Source organism: Sphaeramia orbicularis, chromosome 13 (genome assembly GCF_902148855.1).
Source record: "Sphaeramia orbicularis chromosome 13, fSphaOr1.1, whole genome shotgun sequence".
NCBI lineage: Eukaryota > Metazoa > Chordata > Actinopteri > Kurtiformes > Apogonidae > Sphaeramia > Sphaeramia orbicularis.
Genome location: NC_043969.1, coordinates 35,022,957 through 35,034,852, shown reverse-complemented (window position 1 = coordinate 35,034,852; position 11,896 = coordinate 35,022,957). Strand labels below are relative to the sequence as shown.

The window sequence follows — 11,896 nt, the reverse complement described above, 5'->3', positions numbered from 1 at the left end:
TAGGGTTAGGGTTACGGCTAGGGTTAGGGCTAAGGCTAGGGTTAGGGTTTTGCCTAGGGTTAGGGTTAGGCTTATGGCTAGGGTTAGGGTAAGGGCTAGGGTTAGGGTTATGGCTAGGGTTAGGGTTATGGCTAGGGTTAGGGTTATGGCTAGGGTTAGGGTTAAGGTTAAGGTTATGGCTAGGGTTAGTGTTAGGGTTATGGCTAGGGTTAGGGCAAGGGTTAGGGTTAGGGCTAGAGCTAGGGTTAGGGTTAGGGTAAGGGTAGGTTTAGGGTTAGGGTTATGGCTAGGTTTAAGGTTATGCCTAGGGTAAGCGTTAGGGTTATGGCTAGGGTCAGGGTTAGGGCTAGGGTTAAGGCTAGGGTTAGGGTTATGGTTAGGGTTAGGGTTATGGCTAGGGTTAGGGTTAGGGCAAGGGTTAGGGTTAGGGCTAGAGCTAGGGTTATGGCTAGGGTTAGGGTTAGGGTAAGGGTAGGTTTAGGGTTAGGGTTATGGCTAGGGTTAGGGTTATGCCTAGGGTTAGGGTTATGGCTAGGGTTATGGTTAGGGTTAGGGCTAGGGTTAGGGTAAGGGTAAGGGTAGGTTTAGGTTTAGGGTTAGGGTTATGGCTAGGGTTAGGGTTATGCCTAGGGTAAGCGTTAGGGTTATGGCTAGGGTCAGGGTTAGGGCTAGGGTTAAGGCTAGGGTTAGGGTTAGGGTTATGGCTAGGGTTAGGGTTAGGGCAAGGGTTAGAGTTAGGGCTAGAGCTAGGGTTATGGCTAGGGTTAGGGTTAGGGTAAGGGTAGGTTTAGGGTTAGGGTTATAGCTAGGGTTGGGGTTTGGGCTAGGGTTAGGGTTATGGTTAGGGTAAGGGCTAGGGTTTGGGTTAGGGTTATGGCTAGGGTTAGGGTTTTGCCTAGGGTAAGGGTTAGGGTTTTGGCTAGGGTTAGGGCTAGGGTTAAGGTTAGGGTAAGGGTTAGGGTTATGGCCAGGGTTAGGGTTAGGGTTTGGGTTATGGCTAGGGTTAGGGTTATAGCTAGGGTTAGGGTTTGGGCTAGGGTTAGGGTTATGGTTAGGGTAAGGTCTAGGGTTTGGGTTAGGGTTATGGCTAGGGTTAGGCTTATGCCTAGGGTAAGGGTTAGGGTTATGGCTAGGGTTAGGGCTAGGGTTAAGGTTAGGGTAAGGGTTAGGGCTATGGTTAGGGTTAGGGTTAGGGCTAGGGTTAGGGTTAGGGCTAGAGCTAGGGCAAAGGGTTAAGGTTATGGCTAGGGTTAGGGTTATGGCTTGGGTTAGGGTTATGGCTAGGGTTAGGGTTATGGCTAGGGTTAGGGTAAGGGCTAGGGCTAGGTTTAGGGCTAGGGTTAGGGTTAGGTTTATGGCTAGGGTTAGGGTAAGGGCTAGGGTTTGGGTTAGGGTTATGGCTAGGGTTAGGGTTATGCCTAGGGTAAGGGTTAGGGTTAGGGCTAGGGTTAATGTTAGGGTAAGGGTTAGGGTTAGGGTAAGGGTTATGGCTAGGGTTAGGGCTAGCGTTAGGGTTAGGGTTAGGGCTAGAGCTAGGGTAAAGGGTTAGGGTTATGGCTTGGATTAGGGTTATGGCTAGGGTTAGGGTTATGGCTAGGGTTATGGCTAGGGTTAGGGCTAGGGTTAGGGTTATGGCTAGGGTTAGGGTTAGGGTAAGCGCTAGGGTTAGGGTTAGGGTTAGGGTTTGGGCTAGGGTTAGGGTTTTGGCTAGGGTTAGGGTTATGGCTAGGGTTAGGGCTAGGGTAGGGTTAGGGGGTTAGGGGGTTAGGGTTATGGCAAGGGCTAGGGTTAAGGTTAGGGTTATGGCTAGGGTTAGGGTTAGGGCTAGGGCTAGGGTTATGCCTAGGGTTAGGGTTATGGCTAGGGTTAGGGTTATGGCTAGGGTTAGGGCAAGGGTAAGGGTAAGGGCTAGGGTTAGGGTTAGTGTTAGGGCTAGGGTTAGGGTTAGGGTAAAGGCTAGGGCTAGGGTTATGGCTAGGGTTAGGGTTATGGCTGGGGTTAGGGTTATGGCTAGGGTAAGGGTTAGGGTTATGGCTAGGGTTAGGGCTAGGGTTAAGTTTAGGGTAAGGGTTAGGGTTATGGCTAGGGTTAGGGTTATGGCCAGGGTTAGGGTTAGGGTTATGGCTAGGGTTAGGGTCATGGCTAGGGTTAGGGTTAGGGCTAGGGTTAGGGTAAGGGTTAGGGTTTTGGCTAGGGTTAGGGTTATGGCCAGGGTTAGGGTTAGGGTTATGGCTAGGGTTAGGGTCATGGCTAGGGTTAGGGCTAGGGTAAGGGTTAGGGCTAGGGTTAGGGTTATGGCTAGGGTAAGGGTTAGGGCTAGGGTTAGAGTTAGGGCTAGGGTTAGGGTTAGGGTTATGGCTAGGGTTAGAGTTAGGGTTAGGGCTAGGGTTTGGGCTAGGGTTAGGGCAAGGGTAAGGATTAGGGTTATGGCTAGGGTTAGGGTTATGGCTTGGGTTAGGGTTAATGCTAGGGTTAGGGCCAGGGTTTGGGTTAGGGTTTTGTCTAGGGTTAGGGTTAGGGCTATGGCTAGGGTTAGGGTTAGGGTAAGGGATAGAGTTAGGGTTAGGGTTAGGGTTATGGCTAGGGTTAGAGTTAGGGTTAGGGCTAGGGTTTGGGCTAGGGTTAGGGCAAGGGTAAGGATTAGGGTTATGACTAGGGTTAGGGTTATGGCTTGGGTTAGGGTTATGGCTAGGGTTAGGGCCAGGGTTTGGGTTAGGGTTTTGTCTAGGGTTAGGGTTAGGGCTATGGCTAGGGTTAGGGTTAGGGTAAGGGATAGAGTTAGGGGTTACTAATATTTAAACTGGAGATCCTAACGTAAATTGACACGTGACCTAAAGCTGTTGAATTACACGTGAAAGGATGAAAATGTGTACGTATAGCACGCCAAATGCCATAAGTACTGTTTGACACAACACGATTTCATGAGATCTGTCTGAACTACTTGAAGCCTGTTTCTTCGACGATTTATTTAGTAAAAAGATCAGATGTAATATATGAAATGTGGACTATAGCTTCCAGTTTTTGACCATGTTGATGCCTTTTCTGATGGGTTTCTTTCTTCATTTTTTCTTTCACAGATATGGTCTCAAGGTTGACATTTGGGCGGCTGGGGTCATCACGTACATACTGCTGTGTGGGTTTCCTCCATTCCGTGGGTAAGTTTTCCTGCATTTGATGTGATTTTTAGAGGGGTAATGATTGGTTCCACATCAGCCGTCTTTGGTTTAATGCGTTTGTATCACATCAATCAACTTGTCTGTCACATTCAGCCCCGACTGAGAGAGCAGTGCGGTAAATGTAGATCTGGAAACACAACTTAAAGCTAACATTCATTCATCATACTTGAACGGTTTTTTCTCCCTGTGGTTCATACTTTGTTCAGGAGCGGTGAGGATCAGGAGGCCCTCTTTGAGCAGATTTTGCTTGGCCAGCTTGATTTCCCAACGCCATACTGGGAGAACGTGTCAGACAGTGCAAAGGTTTGTATCTCCAACGGTCCTCTAATACACTAGTTTGACATGAAATTTCATAATCTCTGGTGTGTTTCAGTGGTGGATACTCAGATAACGTGTCATACTTTTTAGGGTCTGATCATTGGCATGCTGCAGGTTGAGGTGGATCAGAGGTACACAGCTGTACAGGTCCTGGACCACCCCTGGGTCAATGTAAGTTACATCATGATGTCAACCCTTTCACCGCAACCACCTGTGTAGATGCTAGTGCTGCTGCGAATAGTCTGCTGTATGATATGGCAGGTGGAGTTGCTGAAGCTTTGTTCTACGTGTTTTCCAGGATGATGGTATGTCAGTGAATGAACACCAGCTGCCTGTGGCTGGGAAGATCAAGAAGCATTTCAACACTGGGCCTAAGCTCAACAACACTACAGCAGGGGTGTCAGTCATTACAGTAAGGACTGATCTAGACTCCCCACTAAACCAGCACTGCATGGAATTCTGCACAGAAGATTAGAGTGTTGTGTTTCCATTTTGCTGAGAATATGCTTCAGCGCAAATGCTCTGGATGTTATTCAGAATATTTAAAAAAAAATGCATTCTTTAAGTTTTCGTAGTGGTCCTCTTATGCATCTGTCACCGTGCTGGAAGGTCTGCATCGAAAGCTTTGCATCTTGTTTTAAGTTGAAGCTAAAATAGTCTACTATTGCACGGCAGCAAATGACTCATTTATACATTCTTTCTTTTTTAAAACACTTCTCCTTTTTACTCTTCAAATATGCCATTGTCACTCCATCCATCTGCTTCTTGCTGCCAAGTCGTCCTGTGTGTGCTCTGGCATCTCATCTCGCTCTTTAGATGGACTGTCAGCACTGTTGTCAGAAGATCTTAGAAATAACACAGTAGTCTGCAGTGGCTTGATGTAGGTAGAACAAGTTTTTAATCAAAAGTTTCTGAGCTGAACTAGAATTGTACAGTTAACAACAAAGTCAACTCGTCTTTTTTTTTTTTTTTTTTTTTAATTCTTGCCATTAATGGAGGAAAATCAATTGCTTTTGTTATTTTAATTCACGCTTTTAATTAGTTTACAGGTAAGCCCATAAGTTTCTCTGCCATTTCACAGAGCTTCATTTGATAGTGACATTCTCTACCAGTTTCTCTCCATCTCATCACTGCAGTATAACATTTCCGTAGAGTTGTACTGCATAAGGCTAGCAGTGCTTTAAGTTCAAGGTGATCCACTGAGTCGGCTCGTCTCTCTCTGCTCAGCTGGACCAGGACAATACCATCCAGAGGTCAGGGTCTCTGGGCCACAACCAGCATCCAGGATTGTGCTGGATAAGGTATGACGGCTAAGCGTAGCACTAATTCGCAGCACTTCCATAGCAACGTGCTGGCAGTCTCCATTTTCCATCTGTAAAAGGGTTGAACCTCCAGTTCAATGGAGCCCTCTTCATACTTCACCTTTTCAGATTCATCACTTACTCAGATGTTTTCTCATCAAAACAGTGCTTTTCTTCTCACCCGGTTGTTGTCCACTTTGCTTTCTAATTGCGCAACTGTAATGCTTAACGCATTCGAGGATGCATGACATATTTGGAAAAGTGTATTTTCTTTCACCAGTTGCGTTTGTTGTCTTTGTGTGTTACTATGGACAGATAAATGTCATGTACCCGATGGTGGGAGACCTGATTCCTTTGCTTTTTTCCAAATTTTGCTGTGCTTGAAGCTACTTATCTGTTTCTCAAGAGGATATTGAACCTTTTTATAAGCGGATGAGCACTTGAGCACATGCAGCTTTCCAGATACATCTGCATGCTAGCATTAGCTCTTGTAACATTTACCTAAATGCCTCAGTGGTTGTTGAGTAAGTGCTACTCCTCATCTTTTACGGCCTTATGGAGACCTTTCTAATGTTTTACCTTCTCTCAGACCACGCCACTTGATAAAGAGAAGCAAGTTTTCCGAAGAAGACGCCACCAGGATGTGAAGGCCGCTGCCCTCCTTCCACACAGTATTGGTGCCAGTGCCCCACACAGTTCCAAACCCGGCCACTCCCCTGCTGAGATCACCTCTGAGTCTGAGGACCTTTCCCCTTGTTCGGCTGGCACTGTTCGATCACCCACCTCTCCGTTCTAACTGCTCATCCAGGGCCAGAGCACCATCCTTCCCTCCAATGAAAAGTGGAAAAGTGACAGACCTAATCCTGGGTGCAGTCTGCTGACCTGTTTGCTCCCAGACTGACTTGTACTGATGTTTTTCCCAGTGGCCATTTTAGTTCAAAAGATCATCAGAGTAAGAGACACATTAGTCTCTGTATCTGAGTCCAACTTAATAGCATGGAACAATTTTAACATTGTTTCCCATTTCTTTCAGAAAAGCTGCCCAACAATTTAAGCCTTATTTCTGCACAAGCATTTGGTTCATTGTAGTGCACTAGCACCCTCTACTGGTTCGTATTCTTTATTGCAGGAAACCCAGCCAGCTTTATGAAGCACTTTGCAGACTGACTGAAATATTAACTTCTTAATATAGTAATGATTGTGATATGACAAGTTCACTGCATATCATCAGTCATACTAAATTAACTTGAAGCAATTTACAAACAACAATAACTCATTCAGTACAATATTGTCAGTAGCAGTAATGTTTCTGATGTACTTCTGCCATCCAATAACATGTACATTACTCTGGTATTTTGTTTTTCGGTGCATAAACCATAGAGACAAATCTGAATAGGACTTAAGGCCTACTGCTATAACGTACCATAAGCGTTATCTGTACGCTTCATTGTGTCCTGCTACCAAGTAGTTTGTCTCTTACAATTAATAGAGGGTGCTAATGTTTGACTGTTTATGGTTTAGCTTAGCTGTTTTTCTTGTATGACCGTGAGAGTGTGGATATGTTGATGAATGTCAGTGCAGTTTAGTTTGTAGTTGGTGCATGTTTGAAGCCTCGCTTTGGCACATATGGATTTAAGTGCAATTAGGTGTACTGCCCAGTGGGCTCAGGATCAGATATGTTCTTTGTAATGCTGGAACGAGTGAGAATTGATCAGATGGGAACAATTGGCAGTTGTGCAACATGGACTTTTTTCACAGACTAAAATAAGTTAATTATGGACTACAGCACAGTGCTTCCAGTGAAAACCATAATTTGAATATTTGTTTATTCAGTCATCGTTTTTTGGACTTTATTTTTCTAAACACTCACACAGGACTAAGATGTCTAACCAGTGAGACTTCACACACTGTTTGTGCTTTATACATTATTTTACCGGACACCAAATATTTATGGTTGTGACTGTCCTCTTCCCTCCATCTGAGACCGGAGCTTGCATGCGTGCTAATATACATCCTCAATTAATTGTTGCAGTCTTTTACTGTTTGATATATGCCAGACATCCGCTATGAAACCGTTTCTCTCATCATTGTACATGCTGTTTTGTTGAATGGAGTTCATGTAAGGCAGACTATAGTCTTAAAACAGCTGATATCCTCCTTGTATATACATATTTTGAATGAACTGTAACATCACATCACTTTGTTGTATAAGGGCTTTAAGTTTAACTGGGAGGGAGTGAACCAAAAAGCACAAGGAAAGCAAGTTATATATCTACAATCTGGAAATGTGTTCTCTTCCTCAGGACTGTATCTGTTTCTCATTGTCTGAAAAAACAAGGAATGTTTATCTACAGTCTGACAAATGGTACACGGAGACAACCGGGAATGTCAGTATTATGTGGAAGCAGATGGGGAATGTGAATGCTGTATTATACTCATCTCTAATCCATTACTATTAGGACATTATAAAACAATCTGAATGAGGACAAAGACCGGTAATGTTTTTCAATTAATGAGGGAAATCTATGGTTATGGATAAAAAGCAGACTTCCAATTATGTACCTTGTAAAGAAAATAAACCTCAAAATAAAAAGGATTAAGTAAATTTATGAGTGGTACACTAATCTTCATGAGTCATAAGTTATATATTAAATATAGCCTGCTGCAGATTGAACAAGCGTACTGGAACAAACAAGACCAGCAGATGGCAGTATAACCAAAGAGCATGCACCTTTATGATTTCATCTTCAGTTACTCATTTCTAACATCCATTTACTGAGTTATATGTAGTTTATGAGCTTGTATTAAAACACAAATGAACAGTTCAAAGCCCACCTACACACACAAAAGGAAAAAAATCAACAAGAAATACTATGACACTGTTAGATTTATTAAATTTTATTAAAAACACCAAATTAAAACAGTTGAATTCATCGTTATCAATTTTCAATAATGAGCTTCAAACATATCCTACCTCTTCAAAAAAAAACAAAAATACATATGGAAATAATTTGGCAATAAAACTTTAAATATATAAATTATAATGCATCTGAAAATATGCAACATTAAATCAAAATGCACTGCTTAATGTTGACATGAATAATAAATTATTTTTATTGAGGAAATTTTAATCCACAATACCTAACAGAAACATAGAGTAAACCCAGCGTCTTCAACATGCAGAACTCAGGCTTTGGCTAAGGTGGTGTCTTGAAGCACCATGAGAAAAATCAGAATTGAAACTCAAAATCTATTTGCATATTTTTGTTCATTGAAATTGTCATCTCACAGCAACCAGCCGTTCATTTCTGCAATTAAATGTGGACACAAAAGCTTTCATATCACTAGAAATAGACCAAGAACCATTTTTGGAACATGGTCTCGTTAATCATTAGATCTTTTTTTTTTTTTTTTGTCTCACAGCTGAAAGTTTTCCTTAGACCGTTTCAGTAATAATATTGCTTACCAGTACATGGTATTAAAGCATAAACTGGCATTCATGAATTCACATGGTTAAAATGGACGAGCAAACATTTTGTGCAAAAATAAGCAAACTACAGAACTCAGTATTACAGTAATAATTCTTGCAGTACTAACAAGTGTAGAATGTCTTAATAATTACACGTCTTTTACAAAAAAAAAAAAAAGTCATACGACTCTACCACAAAACACTAACACCTTAACAGTCATGAGGTACTATTGAAAAACAGGTTAATCCTCTGGATATGTTTTTGGTAAAACACAATAAAAAACATTAATAACTGCTAAACCAAATAAATCATTTGGATCATTCTAAGATGTTAGAGACAAAAGTAAATTTAACTCCTTGTCATTCACAAACCAAAATGCAAATAAATATATGTATTATAACTTTTTTTTTTTGTTGACATCATGACCAAAAACAAATATTTCACAGGACAAACTCACACTACATTTGACTCTTTATCCATATAGACATTCAAACAACAAATCAACAGTAAACATCTTGTCTTTTTGTCACATACACATACGTCTGACCACTGCCGAGAACAATGAGCAGACAATGGTGATATACATGTATTACTAATCAACTAATATCTGAAGGCAATGAAAACACTCAACATTTAAACATGACTCGCACGATGGAAATGTGTTGGTAACATTGTGACTAATCTAACAGCATTTAGAGCTTTATCTCAGGCTTTACAGGGAAGAAACACTTTACACTGTCCACATTTACAGGTTAACTTTTTCCTAGAAAAATGTTTCAAGTGGGATATGCATCTGCCATACAAATGTTGTATAAATGTTCCAAACAGAGGATTCATTTTGTTTTGCATTTTCACAGTCTGGTATAGAAACTGAAAAACTGAACTTATTAGGTATGTTTTAATAGCTTGTCTCTTTGTTGACTTCCGTTGATCTCAGTCAATATTTTACTCAGCTGGGGAAATGCTACGCTGGTGCTCAGGTAAGACAAAAAAAAAACCCAACAAAGTATGTCCCAACAAGCATCTAGCAAGTAGTTCCCATCAGAGGCCAGATAAGCATACCTGGTTCTTTTAGCCTCATGCTGGTACTTCCCAACACACTGCATCTCCTCCATACTCTATGGATCTTCTGCTTTGTCACCGGTTGGTAGGCATCCACCCTCCTCTGCTACACACTTGCATTCCACTGTGTGAATCTTCCTCTTCTTCCTCTCCTCAGTACCTGTTTTGATGCTCGTAGTGCCAGCGGTTGAAATCTATGTTAAATGCCACAATACTGCCAGAGGCCATGCCTGTGATCAGAGTCCTAAAAGGGAAAGAAACAGGATTTTTAGATGGAAAATCAAGTTAAAATACACACTGAATCTCAGTAGCAGAAAATGTAGTTTATGTATGTAAAATTTACTCAGGTTTAAATTGCGATTAGGGTAAGTCTTTTCTAAATACAAAGTGACACTGCACTAATCGGTAAAGAATATGAGCAGTGTGTTAATGTCCATAGTTGTGAATGAAACAACGACAAGAGGTCATAAGGGGCTGTAACCGTATATGACTGGGTTCCTCTGGCCACTGAAGTGGACCATTGTCTTTTTGCAACCACTTTCCTTTTATGATCATGACGAGCTGGTATGAAGCAAAAGCAGCTGATTTCACAGGGTCGTCTTATACTGCTACACCCCGAGGGCTTAAATGCTCTAGTACAATGAACAGAGTTAAAGCAGAATACCCCTCCGGAAACAGACTACGGTTCAATTGTGTCACTTAACTGTTATCTTATTGCGGAAGTAGATTTTAACTGCACCTTCTTTAATTACATTCAATTAAAATTATTATCAAGTGACTGTTTTGTGATACACTTGCATTTTATATATAGTAGCAGAAAAAAATATTAGACCACCCCTTGTTTTTTTTCAATTTCTTGTTCATTTTAATGCCTGGTAGAACTAAAGGTACATTTGTTTGGACAGATATACGATAACAAAAATAGCTTTTAAGAGTTTAATGTAAGAGCTGATATCTAGCCATTTTTCTTGTTTTTTTTTTATAATAACCAAAACCACTTCAGTCCTTACATCAATATCTATGGCATTGTACTGCCAAAAACACTGTTTTTAGGCATTCCATGTTTTCTTTTCTTTGTTTTAGTCACATGATACACACAGGAGTTAGTACTTGATTGCATAATCATTGTTTTTGACGACTTTTGATGGTCTAATAATTTTTTCTGCAACTGTATGATTTCTAATCCTCAGTATAATTACTATTGTTGAAAAATTCTGTTTTTCTTCACCAAAATCTGCTGCTGTTAAGATGTTAAGCCGTCTTTATACTCATGCTTTGTTTACCTTAACAATCTTTGCTAATAGACACGAGGACACGAGGTTAATCTGCAGAAGAACCAAGCCTCTGTTAAAGACCTGACTGTTAGGGCTTGGGGCGATTTGGCCTGTGGCTGTAAAGTACAGCTTCAATGTTCAGACCCTCTAACCTCTCTTGACTGCCAGGGTCATATGATGACGTCAGGCCTATTGCCTCCGAGCGAACACTGTCGCCTCTGCGTCGCCGACCGCGCGCCCACAATGACTCCTGACGGATAAAGGAACAACACGCTGCAGATCTGTCGATAGACTTGCAGACGATACGTTCATTTTGTAGTATGTTTATCCAAAATGGTGCATTCTCGGAAAATATTTGTGTAATTTTTGTCTCTATGGCAACCCTAGGCTGTATTTCAAAGAATAGAATGGTGGATGTTCCATTAACTAAGCCACACATTGACAACCATGAAACACAGTCAACATGAGGCTTTTTTTTTCACTTCGGCCTACACATATAATACTGTCGACATGCGGAACTGTTTAGATGTGAGCACACACAAGCATACATTGATTTATAAAAGGGAGCCCACACATCCAGCAGAACACGAATAAAGCACACATAATGGTCCTGGAAAGAGAGGTAGAGGCTCCTTTTTGAACTGTCATTCTTATACACTGTATCCTCTAAATGTTATACCTCTGACTTTTTACCTTATTCCAGCCTCTTTATCTACATTTAAGTAGTAATTGAGGATGATTAAATACAGAACATACGGAACACAAATTTAGCTCTGCACTAAAAAAGTAAAAGACCTGAGCTGCTTCATAAGACGGCTCTTTAAAACCATGTCCTGCTCTGACCTTTGATCATGTGATAGGTCCATGGCTCGAATGCCAGCGTCGCAACCCGGGTAGATGTAGAGATGTTTGAAGTCACAGGCCTGCCACACCTCCACCACACCGTTATCCCCACCTGTCACCAGGTTGTGGCCGTCACTGCTCAGGAGAATCGCCTTGAGTAGAGGTGAAGAGAAGTTCACCAACATATACAAGTACAAGCATCATAATATATGTAAAGCAAGGCAAGGCAGGTTTATTTATATAGCACATTTCATGTACAAGACAATTCAAAGTGCTTTACGTAAAACATTAAAAGCATTACAGTGGGGAAGCAATAAAAAGTATAGGCATGAGGAAAAAAAAACAAAACATAAAAACTTTAAGCTTAAAAAAGCCAGTGCAGATCTGAACTGATGAATAAAAACTCCATTCAAATGCAGCTGAGAACAGGTGGGTCTTTAACTTGGATTTAA

At 41.4% G+C, this 11,896-nt stretch overlaps 2 protein-coding genes across 2 annotated transcripts in view; one reads left to right on the top strand and one right to left on the bottom strand.

The window, feature by feature from the left end:
* Positions 1-7,400, top strand: part of dclk1b (doublecortin-like kinase 1b) — a 27,560-nt gene extending 20,160 nt beyond the window's left edge. The window contains exons 12-16 of the mRNA XM_030151799.1: positions 3,078-3,155; positions 3,383-3,479; positions 3,585-3,665; positions 3,793-3,906; positions 5,385-7,400. Coding sequence (XP_030007659.1) covers positions 3,078-3,155; positions 3,383-3,479; positions 3,585-3,665; positions 3,793-3,906; positions 5,385-5,591 — 577 coding nt within the window. The 3' untranslated portion in view covers positions 5,592-7,400. The remainder of the gene's footprint in view (positions 1-3,077; positions 3,156-3,382; positions 3,480-3,584; positions 3,666-3,792; positions 3,907-5,384) is intronic.
* Positions 7,401-8,212: 812 nt separating this feature from the next.
* The window catches only part of nbeab (neurobeachin b), a 399,314-nt gene continuing 395,630 nt past the window's right edge, over positions 8,213-11,896 (bottom strand). Inside the window, exons 58-59 of the mRNA XM_030151793.1 lie at positions 11,445-11,596; positions 8,213-9,571 (exon numbers count right to left, since the gene is read on the bottom strand). Of these exons, the coding sequence (XP_030007653.1) occupies positions 9,481-9,571; positions 11,445-11,596 (243 nt within the window). The 3' untranslated portion in view covers positions 8,213-9,480. The remainder of the gene's footprint in view (positions 9,572-11,444; positions 11,597-11,896) is intronic.